The 19,512-nt window shown below is 39.7% G+C and overlaps 1 protein-coding gene across 2 annotated transcripts in view; it reads left to right on the forward strand.

Annotated features, from left to right (window-relative positions):
- The first annotated feature begins 421 nt into the window (after window positions 1–421).
- Window positions 422–19,512, forward strand: part of PPP1CC (protein phosphatase 1 catalytic subunit gamma) — a 28,321-nt gene continuing 9,230 nt past the window's right edge. For both annotated transcript variants that reach the window (XM_069081683.1, XM_069081682.1), the window contains exons 1-3: window positions 422–557; window positions 16,390–16,521; window positions 17,953–18,183. In XM_069081683.1, coding sequence (XP_068937784.1) covers window positions 503–557; window positions 16,390–16,521; window positions 17,953–18,183 — 418 coding nt within the window. In that variant the 5' untranslated portion in view covers window positions 422–502. The remainder of the gene's footprint in view (window positions 558–16,389; window positions 16,522–17,952; window positions 18,184–19,512) is intronic.

The following is a 19,512-nucleotide window of genomic DNA, read 5'->3' on the forward strand; positions in this document are numbered from 1 at the left end:
CTCGCGCACCGAGATCCCGCCCCCTTCCCCTTTGGCCCTAGGACCCATAAAGAGGTCCCGGCCGGACTGCCGCGCTGCTCCCGCGTATCCGTACGCCGCCCGAGGCTGGCTGAGGAGTCGGCGGCCATTTTGTCCCTCTCGTGGCTCCAGCGGGAGAGAAGGAGGAAGAGGGAGCTGGGGGGGGGGGGGGGGGGGACGGGAAGGGAGCCGGCCGCCGACTCCTCCATCGCCGTCTCCACCGCCGTCTCCACCACCGCTACCCCCGGCACCTCCACCGCCGCCGCTTCTCTGTGTTCTGGAGCGTGGGGAAGGGGCAGACGGGGCCGTGAGTCCGGGGGCTGGGGGGCGGGCGGCGGCGCCGCCGCTGCTGCTGGGGCCGAGCCGGGGCCGAGCCGGGCCCGAGCCGAGCCGAGCCGGGCCGGGCCGGGCGGGGGGGGGGGGGGAGGGCCGGTGAGGAGGCACCGCCGCAGCCGCCGCCGGGGCCGGGGTTCAGGAGGAGGCGATGGCGGATATCGACAAGCTCAACATCGACAGTATCATTCAACGGCTGCTGGAAGGTGAGCTGCAGGCGGGGGGTCCTGGGGCTGGGGGGGTGGGGGGGGGAGGGGTTACTTCGGGGGGGGGGGGGGCGGGGGGGGGGGGGGGGGGGGGGGGGGGGTGTCAGGCTCCCGCGCCCGCCGCTGCCCTGGGGGTTCTAGGCGACCCCAGACCTTCTGGCCTTGCAAGCTGAGATGGAGAGGGGGCACCGACAGTGCCCCGGAACACCCTCAGCCCTCCCTGGGGAGGGACTGGGGGCTCCTCATTCATTGCCCTCGCCGGTGATCGAGGGGATGCACGAGCACGTCCTTGATGCTCAGCCACCATCCTTGCTTTCGCTGCCCCCCCCCCCCCCCCCCCCCCGGCCCCTTGGCTTTGAATTAGAAACCGAGCTGTGAAGTAACTCCTTCCTCCCGCACCCCAACACCGCACGCTCCTTGGCCGGTCTCTGCAGACTTTGCTTGGAGCTTGGCAGGGCTCGTCCAGACCCTCAGGACGGCGTGTTCCGTCCCTTGCCGTCGGGGCGAGCACCGGGTTTCTCATAGTGGCCTCCACAAAAGCCTTTTTATGGGGTGGTGGTTCATTGGGTTTCTAGGTTTGCGGGCTTTTGTCCAGCCTACCCTCTCCCCCCCCCCCCCCCCCCGGCCCAGACCTTAGTCCTGGAGAGTCTTCTTTCTAAAGTTTATAGCTCAAGAGCCCTGGACTTAAATGCCTTAACCTTCTCTCCCCACTCCCTGCTCTTAAAAAATACAATTCCGTTGAATGTGGGCACTTATTTCACTTCCTGCCATAAGACCTGAACCAAGAAGGGAGAAAGGGGCTATTTGTTTAAGAGAAATATTGGAGGAGATTCTCTAGGACACCCCCCCCCCCGCAGTAATTGAGGGCTGAAATGCACTGGTTTTGGCTGACTCGAGGATTTTTAGGTAATGCAATTGATTGGAGATCGATGTAAGGGAAAGATGCGGGTCATTTCAAGTCAAGCCGGCTGGGGTTCAGGGCAGATAAACCAAGGCTAAGATTTTATCCAGACTTTCGAAGAGCACTTGGCACTAAGTAATCAAGCTTTTCTAAGTTTCCTGTGAAGTGCTTATCTGTTGTCCTCTTAAAAGATTCTTTGTGATGTGAATAATACTGGTGCTGAGGGGAGAAAGTAAGAGGAGCCATGTGCATTGTGGCATTAAAATTTGGGGACAAATGACTTACATGTGATAACCAAAAGGAAATTTTGTTTTCTTTCTAATAGCTTTCTTTTTAAACCACAACCAAAAACCCCACCTAGCTGAATGTGTACGTGTGCCCTGAAGTATTCTTGATGTATTGCTTAGGTGTGAGCTCTTTGTCTTGATGTTATGTTTGTTACAAATATTTTACAAGATAAGATTGTTCCCTTTTTATGAGTGTTAAATGTAGTTCTTTGCTTATATGAAATGGCAGTTTTCCCTTGACCAGAAACTGATGAAAGCAAACTGCATTCTGTGATGAGCAAAGAATCTTTAAATAATTTGACAATTAAAATAATCTAAAGTTGAAATTGAATAAATGGAAGAAATTGAAAAGATAGAAGAATTCGTTCTTTTTCCTCTTGTTCATTTGTTAGGTTGGTGGGTTGCTCTTCAAAGAGAAACTCCACAGTCTTTATTTTGTCACTTAAAAGGTATTCATGTGATACTTTCATGAATTATTGGCATAAAAATTAGTCATAGTTGGCCTATAAATCTATTAAGTTATGATTCCTTTGCCTTTACTTAATATGTTTTATTTGTTAATGCTTTTTTTTTTATACCAGCATACTTGTCATTACCATTGGAGGCCAGGTTTTACATTTCCTTGCTTGTCATTTAGAAAATCTGTCATTGCAAAGCTTGTCTCATCACATTTAGCATGAGTTGATCATTTCAGTAAATGTAATAAACTAGTATTTCCTTAATGTTTAGGTGCTAAGGAAGGCAGGCACACTGAACATTTAAATAACCTGTAGCATATGCTTGCAATTGGCAAATAAATTATTGCTTAAGCACAATAGGTTTAGCACTTAGGCAGTGGCTCACCATCCAAGTAGAAGACTTAGTAATGAAGTTTAATAAGATTTTTTTTTTCTAACCTTTTTTAATAACCATTTAGTTATGTCTGGAAATAGGAAGAAAATGCTTGCTCAGCAAGTACTAGAGTTTTCCTTCCTTGAGGCAGATCTTTTATATATTCAAAATGGACAGGCCTTTACATTGATTTAGAAAGTTTCATGCTTGTAAGGATGATGATGATGTTTGGCTCCGAAAAAACCGTGAAGACACTAGAGAAACCAACTCAAAATGGAAGACTTCCTTAGGTTGGATATAGGATCAGTTCTTTGCAGAAGAGTTTATTTTAAATTTTAGTTATTTATGTAAATTTTGCCACTTTGAGTTTAGGGGTACTAAGCTTTTACATACAATTTTTTTCCATCTTTGGAATGGTATTTTACACAAAACAGAAGTTGATGTGTACAGATAATATTTTGTAAGCACTCAACAGCAAAGTAACTCTTAATATTAGTAGCATTCCATTATTTAAGGTATTGTAAGATGAAGAAAAATAGACTTGCTAATGATTTCAGTAAAAGCATGGGGATACTTGCATATTTCAGAGGTGCACTTAGCTCATTATACTAAGTAGTAATAGTGCTTTATAAAGCATAAGATGTGCACATTAAGGAGCTCCTTTGCTCACATTTCCTGATGGCAGTTGCCACATTTTCTTGGAAGCTTAGAATGGACTGTTTATTTCTCTTTATTAGTGGAAGCAAAATTTCTTTCCTTTAGAGTAGTTCTTGTCCAAAGTCTTGTAAACAAGTCTGTGGGCAGGGCTTCACTCAGATTAGAATTCCCTGACTTGTTTTGACACTATAGATGCAGCCTTTCTATAAAAAGGGTACCTATAATAACCTCCTTCTATTTAATCCTTTGAAAGCTTCCTCCTGAATAAGTACATTGGTTATATTAATGACATTAACTTACATTGGAGCGGTCATTTCTGAGGTGGAAATTCAAAAATTAAATAAATTTCAGTTTTTAGAGCATCAAGTACCAAGTAGCACTCTGGTGTTAATAAAGGAGGAATATTTGTTCCTGGCGAACTTTTTGTTGTTTAGCAATTCCAGGGGAAAAAATGTTTAAAATGTATTTCGTACAAGTAAGTTTAACATGTGAGTTAAATTCAGTTTATTAAGCACCTGCAGAATAAGTGGCACAGTGAATTGAGTGCCAGGTCTGGAGTCAGGAGGACCTGAGTTCAAATCTGGCCTGACACTTACTAGCTGTGTGACCCTGGACAAGTCTTTTAGCCCTGTTTACCTCACTTTTCTCATCTGGAAAATGAGCTGGAAAATGAAACGGCAGAACCACTCTAGTACCTTTGCCAAGAATTCTCCAAAAGGGGTCGTTAAGAGTTGGCCATGATTAATTGACCAAAAAACAACAACAATCTGTAAGAAATTGTGACTGGGAAACTAGGATGAAAATTCATAGAAGTCCCTGCCCTCAGGGAGCTTGCCAGCTAGCCTGTTGGGGAGCATAATGCATATATAAATGTTTGTTCTGGGCAGAGAATGTTAAATGCAAAGGAATGTCCCAGAGTGCTGTCCATGGCTGTGAGTCGGATGGAGAGTCTTATTTTGGAAGGTGGGAGGAATGTCCCAGTGGTCATAGACCCAGCATCAAGAATCAGGTCAAGGAGATATATAACTGGATGGTACAAACTGCAGAGGAAAGCATATTGAATGTTGGTAGCAAAGCAAATGCTGAAAGGGAAAAGGCATTTTCTAGTCAGTGATTCTCAGTGACTGGAATAGAAGAGTAGAAGGTTGAGATCTAGCCTCAAGCCTCTAAATAGACATTTGATGTGGTTGGCATCTTCCTGGTAATACTGAGGGCCAGTGGTCCTTTCTGGAGAGAAGGCTCTTAATAAGGAGATATTAATATTTTTGCATTTCTTTTCTTGGATGCAAAATATGGTTTATGTTAAGTGCAGTAACAATTCCTGCAGGTGTTCCTTCTCTCTCTCTCAAAATAACTCCTAGCACTCTGATTTTTTTTTTTTAAAGCAGCTTTGTGTAACTGACGTCCTCTGATTATGCCCTTGCTAAGACATTGGAAATTCTACACCAGAATCAGATAATCTGTTTTGAGGCAACATTAGAGAAGAGTTTAATTGTTGGTCTGTGGTTAAAGAGAAGTTCTCTCCCCCTAGAGCTCTCCTTGCCTATGTCAGACAGAAGGCAGTGGTGAAGCTGACAGTATGTGTTTGATTTTGCTGCTCTTGTGTAGAGTAAGAGAAAGCATTGTGTACGAGAGTAATAACATAGATGTTCCTTTGGAGGTGTCAGTCTGTCTGTCTGTGTATCTAGTTGCCTGTTAACAAACAGTGAAGGTATGAGAAAATGTTTATACTTTTTTAAATGGCATGTGCTTGTGACAGAAAAATTTCAGTTAACAATATTATGTGATTAGTTTGACCCAGGGAGGAATCATTGCAGTAATGTTTAAATGTCACTTGTAATTATGACTGTTGGCATCTTCTTGAAGACAATCGAAGAGTCTAGCGTGACTGATTTGAAGGTTGGGGGGAGGGTAACAAACTTGGAAGCTTCAAGAAGAATAGGTTTTTAAAAAGGTTAAATTTCTCTAATAGTTCTAGCATTCTAGAAGGATGACCAAATCTAGTGCTTCGGCATATTCCTTCTAAATTTAAATTAGCTTAAGATAAGGTAGGCCTCCAAATTAGTACACAAAAGTAGTTCTACTAGTGGTTATTGAAGTTGCTTGCTGTGCTACTCCCCAGGATTTATGTGACTTTTCATTCCCAGAATGAAGGATCACAGCTAGTTAGTGGTACCCTTTGTCCTCTCTTCTGTTCTTTAGACTTCTCTCATCTCAGGGATTCGGAGAATTAAAAAACAGTTGCTTTTCACCCACTCCCCCCAAAAAGAAAAAAGTTCAGGGTCCCAAAATAGAATATTTCCTGTATAGGGCTATTTTGTCTGTGTGTTTGCTAAGGAAACCTATGCTGAATACTTTTGTATTTCATTGTTAAAGTGTGTTGCTCACAACAACGCTGTAAAATAGGTATTGGAGATGATCCCCATTTTGCAGATTGTAAGAAGCTGGCTTTCAGAGAAGTTAAGTAAGTTGCCTGGGACCTTACAGCTGTTAAATTCCAGAGCTGGAATCCAGGAGGAGGGAGTCAGACACTGATTCATAGAATCACAGAGTTAGAGGTCATCTAGTCTGACCCTTTGGTCTTATAAATAAACTGATGTCCATCCAGAGGGGTCACCCAGAACAGAATTTGAACCCAGGGCCACTGGGTTTGCAAGTTCATTTTTTCTTTCCACAGCACAATGTTTCTACTTCTCATTCCTTTTGGATTCTTTTTTGGTTTTAATATTTCAAAACTTATTGTTTTGATATTTCAAATTTTATTTCTAAGTCTGTTAAAGTATTATAGTTGCATCTGCTGGCATTGATTTTTTTTTAAACTGCCATTGAATTTAATATAATTGGGTGCACTTTAAGATTATTACTGTGTGATTATTTTCAATTAATAAGATCTATGCCCTAAAAAACTTTCTAATTAGATATTTCCTTGTGGCCATGGGTTCTAAAATTTTCATCATAATCTTTTTACCTTTATATTGTTTTTATATTTATAGAGTACTCGAAGTTTTTCTGCAACAGTTTTGTTTTCCTGATTGTTGACTTTTGTGCTTACTATAATAACTCCAAGTGGTTTTTATTCCTCTTTCTGTTGGTAATATAGCCACCTCCAAAATTCATCCTGTAAAATCCTTCCTCACACGAGTAGCTTATTGTGCCCTTGATAAAATTTCAGGTATCTCTCCCTCAAAGTTACTGTAGCACTTATTTAGACTGCTCATTTAGTACTTATTTAATGATCTCTTGGATTTATTTAATGTCTTTTTTTATGTATCTCACCTTACCATCCAGACTGTGGGTTTCTGGAACACTGGGACAAGGGCTTTAGGATACTTTGTTGTGCTCATAATGCTTTCAGAAAAGGCACATTTTCTACATCATTAACACTCGGTATTTGTTGGTTGGTTGAATACATGCTGAGAATTATTGTACAGGGCTTGGTGGTAAGGTGACAAGGTAGTCCCACACCAGCATCTACAAATGAGGGCTGTCACTGTGGAGAGCCTGGGCTTGCCACTGCCCTGTGTAGCTCATCAGAGAAATGAGTATGTCTTTCCAGGCACCTACAGTGGAGCATCACTGCTCATCTGGCAAAAAACACTGGGTACTCAAGGCAAGGTCAGCTAACAAAATGGGGTGTACCTGATCAGCAACAAGACTGAGCTCCTGTAAAGTCATTCTGAAGTCATATCTTCTCTCCCCTCCCCTCCTCCACCAAAAGTTTCAGAAATGTTTTGAATGATTGGAATAGTAAGCTAATAATAAGCTCACATTAATAAAATGCCAACTATGTGCCAGGTGCTTTACCATTATTATCTCATTTGAGTCTCACAAGAACCTTGGAAGATAGGTGCTGTTACTATACCCATTTTACAGATGGGGAAACTGAGGCAAACAGGTTAAATAACTTGCCCAGGATCACATAGCTAGTAAGCTGAATTTGAATTCTGGTCTTCCTGCCTCCAGGCCCAGAGCCCTGTCCACTGTCACTCAACTGCCTACAGACTATAACCTCCCAAACTAATCTCTATACTATTCTGTGTCCTCCTAAATACAACTCCCACCATCTATAAACTTCCTAAAGGTGGGCAGAGTTTGTACTTTGTATCCCCACAAGACTAAATACATTGACTTGAACAGAGGCAAATACTGTCAAATAGTATACAATTAATGTGCATGTTGATTACCTTCTTATAGTTCGGGAAGCTGAAACCCACAAAATAAATTACATAGTTTCTCTCTAGAGACAGATTACAATATGGACTAAACAGGAAAGTATTAGTTCAGTAACAACCATATAAACTCAGTATAGTGAGTTCTCTCTTCTGACACTGTCATCATTCATCTTAAAACAGGCCCTCATCATCACCTCATACCTGGACTATTGCAGTAGCTTTGCTGATTGGTCTCCGTGCCTCATTCTCCCCACTCTAATCCATATTTTGCTTGATTTGTCAAATTAATCTTCCTAAAACTCACCTGTCAGGCCCTGCTCAATAAACTACCCTGGCTCCCTAGCACTTCCAGGTTTGAATATAAAATCTTCTTTGAGACATTCAAAGCTCTTCATAACCCAGCCCCTCCCACCTTTCCAAGCCTTCTAACGCCCTTCCTGCTGCCTAGTACTCTGTGATCCAGTGACACTGGCCCCTCCTTGCTGTCCCTCAGCAAGACACATTTTCTCCTATTGCTAGACATTTTCACTGACTCTCCTCTATGCCTGCAGTTCTCTCCCTCCTCATTTCAACCTTTTGTCTTCTTTAGGTCCCTGCTGAAAATCCCACCTACAGGAAGACTTTACTGACCTTCCTTACTGCTAGACCCTTCCTTCTGTTCATTGTCTCCACTTTATCCTGTCTGTAGTTTATTTATACATAGATTGTTTACACGTTATCTCCCCCATTAGACTAAGCTCCCTAAGACCTCAAATCTCTATAAAATGTCTCATGTAGTTAAAAAGAATCCTTAACAGGAATCTTAAAAATATAAAACACAATCTGAAGGGAGACTAGTAATGGATTATTGAACCTAAGCCTGGAGGTCAGTGGGAACTTAGTCACTAGCAGAAGGGAAGAAAAGGCTGCAGCTGACTTCTGGCTGCCAGAAAGTGAGGCCAATGGAGAAATTCCCAGTCCAGGACTGGTCCCTAAGATGGATTACCTGTGTATTCCTCCAGACTCTGAGGACACATCAAGAGCTCTTCTGCCTTCCATACTCTGCCCACTCTGAAAGTTAATGTCAATTTGGAATGAAGAAGCTACTTAAGTCCAGCTCACATGATTCTTTGGGGACCGTGGCTTTGAATCTAGGGGATTCTGCCCTCTTTGAAATAGGAAGCCACATCCTCAATCCCCAAATTCCTGTGGACCTCTCTGTTGCCTGGAGCCAAGTGAGAGAGGACTGATATTCCACATCATCTCCAGAAGTTCATTCCAACCAGCATGGGGAAAACATCTCCAATTATTACATGCCTTCCTCTGAACTCTTAGCTGGGACATTTTGGTAACAAGTTTTTGAAAGGTGCTTTAGTGGTCAGGTGTTCTGAATCCAATCCCAAAGAAAACCAAGAGTGAATGAATATTGCTGCTTTTTTTTTTCTAGTCCTCTCTCTGTTTTCTGAGTCTTAGACCAAACTTTTTTTCTTATTGGTCACCACATATTTACAGGTAAAATGGTTTTAGCACTGTTGTAGTCAACAAAAGTCTTAAAGTATGACTTGAACAAAGATTCTGAATTATTTCCCATTGGAATTTTTACTTAAACATAAATTGTTCAAGGTAAAGTCTGAAACCAGGCAGGTCAGAACTGCCTGCCAATCAGCAGTGTAATTGGAGTGAGAATAGTGGTCAGTACACTTCCAGCCTCGACAAGATAGGGAAACCCAGTCTTTCCTCACACCCCAAAATGCCACTAACTGCTTTGCCAATTTTTTTTAAAGCTTTTTGCTTACAAAACTAGTAGTGTGTCTTATCTAAGTTCACTGTTGTCACTCTTGCTGTATTAGATCTATAACATTTACCTTTGTAATAAAAGTTTGAAAAACTTTTATTCTTAGCTAGTTGAGGGAAATGGGTAGCTTCTTGAGGCCATATCAGTGTTGCTTATAAAGCAATATTTTTTTAGCCTAAAGAAAATTTTGAGTACATTGAAAATTCATCTTGAATTCACTAACGTAGTTAATGTTTGGTAGCGGGAAGAAATAGTATTAACCTACCTGTTTTATGAGGGTGTATAGAGTTTAGCTTAGGGTAGCTAGTTAGCTGGCACAGTGAATAGAGCATTGGACTTGGAATCACAAAGACTTATCTTCCCTAGTTCAAATCTGGCCTCAGTCACCTACAACCTGTGTGACCCTGGATAAGTTGCTTAGCCCCGTTTGCTTCAGTTTCCTCATCTGTAAAATGGACTAGAGAAGGAAATAACAAACTGCTAAAGTATCTTTGCAAAGAAAATGCCAAATGGGGTCACAAAGAGTCAGACATGACTGAAAAGACTCAGCAACAACATGGAGGGTAGCTGTAGTGTTCTCTGTGTGGCTAAGTTCCTTTTAGTTTCCTAATGTTGGGGGTATATCCATTTTGTTGGGGGAACAAAGAGGGTAAGAAGTCAATAAATAATATCAGGGGGTGGGATTATATTTTATTTTTAAAAGAGTGAAGTTTCTATGGTTACAAATAAGTCATCACATAAATATCCTCCAAATTAATATTAAAAGAAACTGTTACAGAACAATAAAGTTTCTGTGCTGAAACAGTATATAAATCAGCAATGTCACCAACTCCCTATATGCTGCAAAAAGGTACCTCTTTTCTGCTGGGAAAACTGCCTGCGCTTCGTAGGTTCATAGCTTTCCTGCCAGATGGCAATATCTTCACTATTAGGTGGGTTTTTTTCTGGTTAGAGAAGCAAGAATCTTTCCACAGTGAGTACTTCTGAAGAAAACATGCTGTTGCTTTTTTGGAAAAACTGTTTCATCTTAATCATATCACATACCTAGCCGAGTTTCATAATGTAGTTTTGGTGTTTGGTTGGCACTGAATTCCATAAACTTAGTATTCTTCCTTAAAGATTTTTTTAAAAAGTACTCCCTCTTTCCCCTCCCCCCCATTCCTTCTCATTTCATAGAATTGTGGGATTTTAGATTTGGAGGGGGAACTTAGCTAAAATATTTGTAGATCTAGAGCTGGAAAAGGAACTTTGAGGTCATCTGGTTTACCTTTTTCATTTTAAAGATAGGGAAACTGAAACATCCAGAGAAATGAAATAAAATTACTTCCCCAGGGTTCCCACAATATTAAGTGGCAGAACTGAAGACTTGAATTCAGGTCCTGTTACTGCAATTAAGGATCTTTTCTGCTGCCCTGTGAGAACTCTATTTTATACAGTGAGGGAACCCCTGACCCAGAGAAATCAAATAATTTTCTCAGGCTCACATAGTGAGCTATCTCTAGGCAGAGCTCTGACCATAGTGAGACCCCTGGTCTCCTGACTCCTCTGTCCACTGTTCATAATACCCTCATTATTCAAGTGTGTTCTTCAACTGTGTCATCTTCCCTCTTTCTACTCCTACCTTCATTCTTTATTATTGAGTGGGAGGGGGGAATCTCTTTGATTAGAGTGTCCCAGTTCTGATCAGAACATATTAGAAGAGAATACTGGGCTACCAGCAGAAATGCTAACCGTAAGGTGTTTGTAGAGCTACCCTGTTCTTTACCTGAGATTCCTTCTCCTGGAGAGGTAGGGAGCAAGACCCCCTTGGCAAAATGAAGTAACATACTTCGTTTTCCTAATGATGGACCCTTTTTTGTAGGTTTTTACCTAGCCATGGTTGGCCTGTTGTTATTTATATATATATATATATATTGGGTTGAAGTGTATGGGTTTGTCTTGGGTCTGGAATAGTATGCACTTCACTTTTTCTGTCATTCAATACACTGTTGTAGATTCTTTCTAATTTATTTGGGTCATTTCAATTTGAAAAGTGCTAATTCAGTATCACTTGCAGACTTAAAGAGCATGTTTTACATTTGTTTGTTCAGGCCATTGGTAATTATGTTAAATAATTGTGACATCTAAATTATAATGAAATCTTTGAAGGTGTCAGATAGAAAGCAAAACTAATAATTCTACTTGCTGAGTACAAAAATAATTTTTGTAGGGGAGGAGTCAAGATGGCAGCATAGAAGAAGGAAAACTCCCTGTGCTCCCCCCATAACCACCTCAAATACCTATGAAAAATGACTAAACAAACTTTAAGGCTACAGAACGCACAAAGTGATAGAGAGAAACAAACCTCCCACTGAAGACAAGCTGGCAGAAAGGGTCCATTGCAGCGTGCTGGGAGCAGCACCTAGCCTGGAATGAGCCAGTGGTTTTAGCCCCAGGGTGGCCCAACCAGCCATGGCTGGAGGGACTTCGGGAGAGTGGATCACCAGCAGCTGTGGCAGTGGTGGTTATCAACCCATAAATGCCAAAGTCAAAGTGAGAGGTCAGTGGACTTCAGGAACAGGGAGTCTGGAAGTACAGTCTGACCTCTGCCTACCCCCACCACCCCACCCCCAAAGGGAGAAGCGGCTGAGTGGCAACATGAGGAAGCAAAGCAAGCACAGCAATCCGACTTTGGAATCCTTTTTTGGGGACAAAAAGGATCAAAATATGGAACAGGAGGAAGAAAATCAAGTCAGAACTCCTGCACCAAAAGCTTCCAAGAAAAATATGAAGTGGTTACAGGCCATAGAGGAGCTTAAGAAGGATTTTGGAAATGAAATAAGAGAAGTGGAGGAAAAATTGGGAAAAGAAATTAGAATGATGCAAGAAAATCATGAAAAGAGAGTCAACAACCTAACTGAAAAAAATAACACCTTAAAAAATAGACAAACTCAAATGGTGTAAGAGGCTCAAAAAGGCAATGAGGAGAAGAATGCCTTAAAAAGTCGAATTTGCCAGATGGAAAAAGAATCTCAAAAGCTCACTGAAGAGAATCATTCCTTCAGAATTAGACTGGAACAAATGGAAGCTAGTGACTTTATGAGAAATCAAGATACTATTAAATAGATCCAAACAAATGAAAAAAAATAGAAAGTAATGTGAAATATCTCATTAGGAAAACCACTGACCTTGAAAATAGATCCAGGAGAGATAATTTTAAAATTATTGAACTGCCTGAAAGCCATGATCAAAAAAAGAACCTAGAAATCATCCTTCAAGAAATTCTCAAGGAAAATTGTCCTGATGTTTTAGAACCAGAGGGCAAAATAGAGGTTGAAAGAATTCACCTCTTGAAAAAGATCCCAAAAAGAAAATTCCTAGGAATATTATAGCCAGGTTCCAGAATTCCCAGATCAGGGAGAAAATATTACAAGCAGCCAAGAAGAAACAGTTTGAATATTGTGGAAACACAATCAGGATAACACAGGATCTGGCAGCTTATACATTGAGGGATGGAAGGGCTTGGAATATGATATTTTGGAGGTCAAAGGAGCTAGGATTAAAACCAAGAATCACCTACCCAGCAAAACTGAGTATAATGCTTCAGGGGAAAATATGGTCATTCAGTGGAATAAAGGACTTTGAAGCATTCTTGATGAAAAAACCAGAGCTGAACAGAAAATTTGACATTCATATACAAAAAGCAAGAAAAGCATGAGAAGGTAAACAGGGAAAAGAAATCATAAGGAACTTATCAGAGTTGAACTATTTACATTCCTACATGGAAAAACAATAATTGTAACTGATGAAACTTTTCTCAGTATAAGAATATTTGAAGGGAATTAAATGTATATATATATGTATACATACATATGTCTGTATAGGAGGGCATATGGGTGTATGAATACATATGTGAGTGTGTGTATGTGTATATATATATATATATGTATGTACAGGTATACATAGACAGAGGGCCCAAGACCAATTGAATAGGAAGGGATGATACTTAAAAGGTGAAATTGAGAGGTGAGAGAGAAATATAATGAGAGGATATGGGAAGAGACAGAATGGGGTTAATTATCCCATATAGAAGAGGCAAGGGAAAACTGTTACAATGGAGGGGAAGAACAGGAAGGCACAAAGGGAATGGGTCAACCTTACTCTCATTGAATTTGGCTTAGGGAGGGAATGGCATACACACTAAATAGGGTATCTTACCCTACAGGGGAGGAGGGGGGAAGGGGATGAGAGGGGGGATTATAGAAGGGAAGCAGGTTGGGGGGAGGGAAGTTGGAAGCACCCATTTTTGAAAAGGGATGGGGTCAAAGTAGAGAATAGAACAAGTGGGGGGTGGGATAGGTTGGAGGGAAATGTAGTCAGTCTTTCATAATATATCTACTAGGGAAATATTTTGCATAGCTACACATGTACAACCTATATTGAATTGCTTATCTTCCCAGTAAAGGTGGGTGATGAGGGAGGAAGGGAAAGAATCTAGAATTCAAAGTTTTAAAATCAAATGTTTAAAATATATATATATATATATATATATGTATATTTTTTTTTTACTTGTGACTGGGAAATAAGATATACAGGCACTGGGGTATATAGAGACCCATCTTGCCCTACTTGAAAGCTGGAGGGAGGGTGGGGGAGGATATAGGAGAGAGTAATAGATTTGGGGAGGGGGTATACAGTGGGGTCACTGTTTTGGGGTGGTGGGTAGGGGAGAGATGGGGAGAAAAATTTGTAACTCAAAATCTTGTGGAAATGAATGATGTAAACTAAAAATAAACAAAATTTAATTTTAAAACATAGTTTTTGTAACTTTTACAATCTAATCACTCTGCACCTATAGAATTTTGGGAAAATAGGGGGAAATGTAGATAGAAAATGTGTATAGTCTGGGCCAGGCCTTGAACCCCTTGAATAGAGCTGTAGGTCTCTGACAAAGTTTCTCTTCTAAAGGAAGTAGTATCTTAAAATTATCTAACAAGTCAATTCAACAAGTATTAAATGCTTACAATGTATGTACAAAGCACTGTATTGTGTGTGTGTGTGTGTTTTAACTGTAACATCTGTACAGTCTCAACTAAAGTGAATTCCTTATTGGAAGTAGACTATAAAAGAGGATAATTGTAGGTGGGCTTGTAGTAAAGTGGCATTTTTAAATCTAACTATTGGTATGTTTGCTAGAAATGGACAAAGAGGAGAGGCGAACCAGAGGAATCTTAGGAAATGGAAAGAGAACAAAATGATTCAGTAGAGATAGCAAAAGGAGAGATCTCTAAAATTTCAGATATTTACCCAAGAAATGTTTTTAGGGGTTGGGGCCACAGATGAGTGAATGAATATAAAAATATTTAAACAGGGCCAAAAACCAAAGAGGTTTTTTTGCTTGACTATGCATATTTGTTACAAGGGGTTTTGTTTTTAAATGTTTAATAATAAAATTTAATTTAAACAATTCTATAGTATGTGGTCAAATAGGCCTTTTCAGTGCCATACTTCTTTAGTAATATTCATTCCTTTGGCCTTTCATTGTGAAAATGACTGGCCTTGAGATTTTATTTCAACTGTGCCTGAACCTTCATACATCCCCTGAGGAATGGCCAGTGATAGAATGCATCTTGATATAACTGTTTCTTGTGGTTACTCATTTCTAATGGAACTGGAATAGGTCCAGAGCAGGTCAGCTCCAATGATCAAAAGGATGGAAGGCCTGCTGTATGAGGACTTTTTTTTTAAAAAGCTAGGACTTTTTTATACTAGTGATGGAAGAAAAGATTGAGGTCTATAAAATCATGAAGAATGGAGAGGGATGTGTTCAGTAAATTGAGAGTTCTGGAAAGAATTACTTGTTTAAGTTTTTGAAGGAGATAAGAGGACAAAAAGTAGTAGGTTTTGTGCTGTCAGTAATAAAGAATTTATCCCAAGAATTATTATTGGGTAGAACCCTATGATAAATTGAAGTAAAATTGTGACTGCTAAATCCATAATTCGTTGGTCTGAATATGGACCATACTTCTTAAAAGATATCTCTTTAGAAAGAAAAAAAAATCATTAAGCATAGCATTTACTATGTGCCAGGCAGTATGCTAAGTGCCTTACAATTATCATCTTACTTTATCTTCACAACAACCCTGGGAGGTAGATACTGTTGCTATCCCCATTTCACAGATGAGAAAACTGAGGCAGGCAGAGGAGGCGTGCATGACCTGCCCAGGATCATACAGTTAGTAAATGTTGAGGCTAGATTTGAACTCAGGTCTTCCTGACTCAAGGCCCAGCATTCTGTCTACTTCTCCACCTTGCTGCTCCTGTAGTGCCTACTATGTGCCAGACACTTTGTTAGGTGCTGGGGATACAAGTACAAAGAATTAAGCAATCCCTGCTTCATAAGAGCTGTATTCGGATTCTGTATGAAAAAACGTGGAAAATAATATTTCTTACTGCCTTTACATGCATCAAAAAAGGGAAAGGCTGGTAGGGTGCTGGTAGTAAGACTATTTCTGTTTGGTTCCATAGGGTGGCAGAACAAGCAGTGGGACTGCAAAAACTGCAAAAAGGAAGCTTTAGACTTGATAGGAAGAAAAACTTGGCTAACAGAATTGTCCCTAAATGGAACGGGCGTTGCTTCTACTTTGAGAGTTTGGGGGCAGAGGTTGCCAAACAGCTGGTGGCATTGCTACCATAGAGATTCCTTTCAGTTACGTGTTGGGTGAGGGATCCAACTAAAGCCCCTTCCAATTCTAAAAACAGACAGACATCCTGTGATTTTGTTATACTTTATGGGGTCTGAACACTGTAATCCTAGATTTCAACAAATTAATTTAAAGGATCCTTCAAACTCAGTATGGATTTATGTGTGTCTTATCTTTCCATGTAAAATGTTAACTATTTGGTAAGAAATTAGTATTAAAGTTTCAAGTTCTTTTAAATACCATACTTGAATGTTTGTAATAAAATAAGAAAACTACAATGTTTTTCTTCAAATTTTCCTGTAAAACACTAAAAATATCTGAGGAAACTGTTATGTAAACATTCCATATTATGTTTTGCTTGATTTCACGTGTATATTGAAATATTGCTTGCCTTCTCAGTGGGTAGAAGAGGATTGGGAGGAGGAAGGGAAAGAATTTGGAACTCAAAAAATGTTTTAAAAGAATGCTAAAAGTTAATAGATGTTTTGAAAAGGCATTTCACCTGATCACCTTTTGTCCTTTCTCAGTGAGAGGGTCGAAGCCTGGTAAAAATGTCCAACTACAAGAGAATGAAATCCGAGGACTGTGCTTGAAATCACGGGAAATTTTTCTCAGTCAGCCTATCCTATTAGAACTTGAAGCACCACTTAAAATATGTGGTAAGTTCTGGTACATTAACTAGTGTTTGGGGGTTGTTGTTTTGTTTTGTTTTTTGTCATTGAATTGTGGATGTGTTAATAAGGCACTTATTCGGTGTCTTGTTCTCCCTCCCTCACCCCTTTAAGGCAGAAGGGGGACAGGTTCTAGTTTCATTGGCTTAGAAAATTGCCAGTCAGTAATCTTGGTGTCCAGTTCACGTGGGCACCTGCTCTGAGCTTAGGATCTTAGGGTTGTCTGGGGCACAGAGAAGGCCTTGCCTGCTCATGGTCACACAGCTAGGGCTTGACTCTACATCTTCCCTGAGTCCTGGGCCAACTCACCGTCACTATATCATGCTGCCTCCCACTCATTCATTAGGCATAAGGATTTGAAGGATAGTTCAGTTCTTGAAGCCTTACTCCTGTGACAGCTGACTTAGTTTATGTGTCCCTTCATTCTCTACATTATGATCTTCTGTATTTTGATACTTGAGAAGCCCCTGGTTGTGGTGGAAACCCTGGAGTCAAGTCCTGCCTCTGACAAACAGGGGCTTGGGACGTTTGAAGTTAGTCACCTAACCTCTCTACACCTTCCCAATCAACCTGTGTTGATTAGAGGAGATTTCCTCACTGGAATTTCCTATGAAATCTCCATATAGGTCTTCTCTTTCTCTCCCAGGGGAGAAGTACTTTAGATATTCTCTTTAGTGATTTTGATGATCCTGGAAAAGAGTGTTAGAGGAGAGATAAAGAGATGGGGAAAGGTGTGAAGAAATGTATTTTGGAGTTTCGATTTTGTTTTGTTTTTTTATCTCTCCATTTCAGTTTCCTCATGTACAGAACAGGGTTAAAATACACCTTATATTACCCATGTTACTGGGTCAAAGAATTTAGAGCTAGAAACGAGGCCTTAAAGAGATCATTTCCTACTCTCAGCTCTCATGTTTTTATAAATGAGGAAACTGTGCTATAAATCTGAGTTATTTTATAGTAATTCCTACATGCAAATTAGGTATTTAAACCTGAAGACTAGAAGTAAAGACCTCCCTAAATAGCACTTTAAAATCTGTTGGCTATTAGTGCTCAGCGGACCTGGAAGCAAAGCTATTATTTGACAAGAAGATTCGGGAGTATCTTCTTAATGAAACATTTAGTCCCTTGGTTAGATGTAATTTTCTTCCCTTGGTGAAAAAGATTTAAATAATAAGTATATACTAAGTTGCATTGAATTGAATGAAATAAGTACTAAGCTATACAGTATATAACACTGGGTCAATGGATATTAATTTGCTAAAGAATTATGGAATTTTAGATTAGACATAAAATTAGAGGATATTTAGTGCCATAATACATGGAAGAATCTAGAAAGGATATGTTTCGATAGGCTTAACTAGCAAAAACGAAGTGACTTCAGAGTATTAAAGTCCTGTATAACACAATTCTTGTTTTTAGGTGATATTCATGGACAATATTATGATTTGCTTCGGCTTTTTGAGTATGGTGGTTTTCCACCAGAAAGCAACTACCTGTTTCTCGGAGACTACGTGGACAGAGGGAAGCAGTCCTTAGAAACTATCTGCCTTCTACTGGCCTACAAAATCAAATACCCAGAGAATTTTTTTCTTCTTAGAGGGAACCATGAATGTGCCAGCATCAATAGAATTTATGGATTTTATGATGAATGTAAGTAACTTGCCTAAGTAAAAAGTTATTTAAGTCTTTTAAAAGTTCTTTGTCCAAAAAGGCTTTTTATGATGATTTTATGATGAATGTAAGTAACTTGCCTATGTGAGAAGTTATTTAAGTCTTTTAAAAGTTCTTTGTCTGAAAAGGCAGTGTCCATCACCACCAGTGATTAACACTGTCTTTGACAACTCGGGTGCTTCTCACAGAAGACTAGAATTTGGGGGATGCCCTTTGTACCCCCAACATAATTCTGAGACCTTTTTTTAATGAGTCCTTAAAACCACTTATTTATATGTATATCATTTTTCCTAGTATATATGTGCCAGTGAAAAGTTGAATTTGCTGTGAGAGGCAAAAAATTCTTATTGCCAGGAATTCTGTGCAGTTATCCAGAGTGGTTTGTTGTAATGGGTTTTTGTTAAAATCATTGAATTTAATTTTAATTTAATAAATTAAATTTGAAATCAGTGAAATTGATTATGTATTTTGAAATTCTATTTCATTTGATATGTAGCATTACATAATTATATAATTACGAAATTGTCACGAAAGTGTTTAGCACAGTGCCTGGCACATTGTAGATACTTAATAAGTACTTATCCCCTTTCCTCCCTCTGTCCTTCACACCCTAGAGTTGAACCTGAGCTTTATCTATAAACAGAAAGGAGGACTTTGAAAGAAGGTAGCAGGAGGCTCATTCTTTCTCTTTTCCTTTTGGTTCTTTCTGCATATAAAATCTGATTTGAATTTTGCCTGGACTGGCTAAGGGGGCATTAGGAAGAGTTACAGAATAACCAAAAAAATTACAGCAAGCTATAAGTTCTATAAGCTATACATTTCTGTATCAGAAACATCCATTTTCCAAAACTGGTAACAACAAAGCCTCAATTTAACTGTTTACACGGTTTGCTATGGAAGATCAATGACTTTTTTTTTCCATACTCTGTGATTATAAGAACCCTTTAGGAGATATTAACTATTCAGGCTGTCAGTATCCATGACATCTATAACAAAACCACAGACTGTATGTTTAAAATTCAAGTGTTCTATTTTCTTAAAAGTTATTTTAAAACTGTTGATTCCCGGTGTGTCTTGATTAGCCATTGATACTCAACCAGAGCCAGTATGTTTATCTTTGAAATTATGATCTTCAGAATTTTCCATTTGTGTACATTGGTTGTTCATGTTCTATCATTTTTCATAAAGCATTCTTATGTCATTCATTAAGAGAGAGTTATCGTTCTTTACAGTATCTTTCTGTTATTGTATTCATTTACTTTTTTCTTAAATTTAAGGGAGTTAAATTTGATGGGATTAAATTCTAAG

The sequence above is a fragment of the Petaurus breviceps genome, unplaced genomic scaffold (assembly GCF_028583685.1).
Source record: "Petaurus breviceps papuanus isolate PSGF00001 unplaced genomic scaffold, PetGlider_PUasm1.0 99, whole genome shotgun sequence".
NCBI lineage: Eukaryota > Metazoa > Chordata > Mammalia > Diprotodontia > Petauridae > Petaurus > Petaurus breviceps.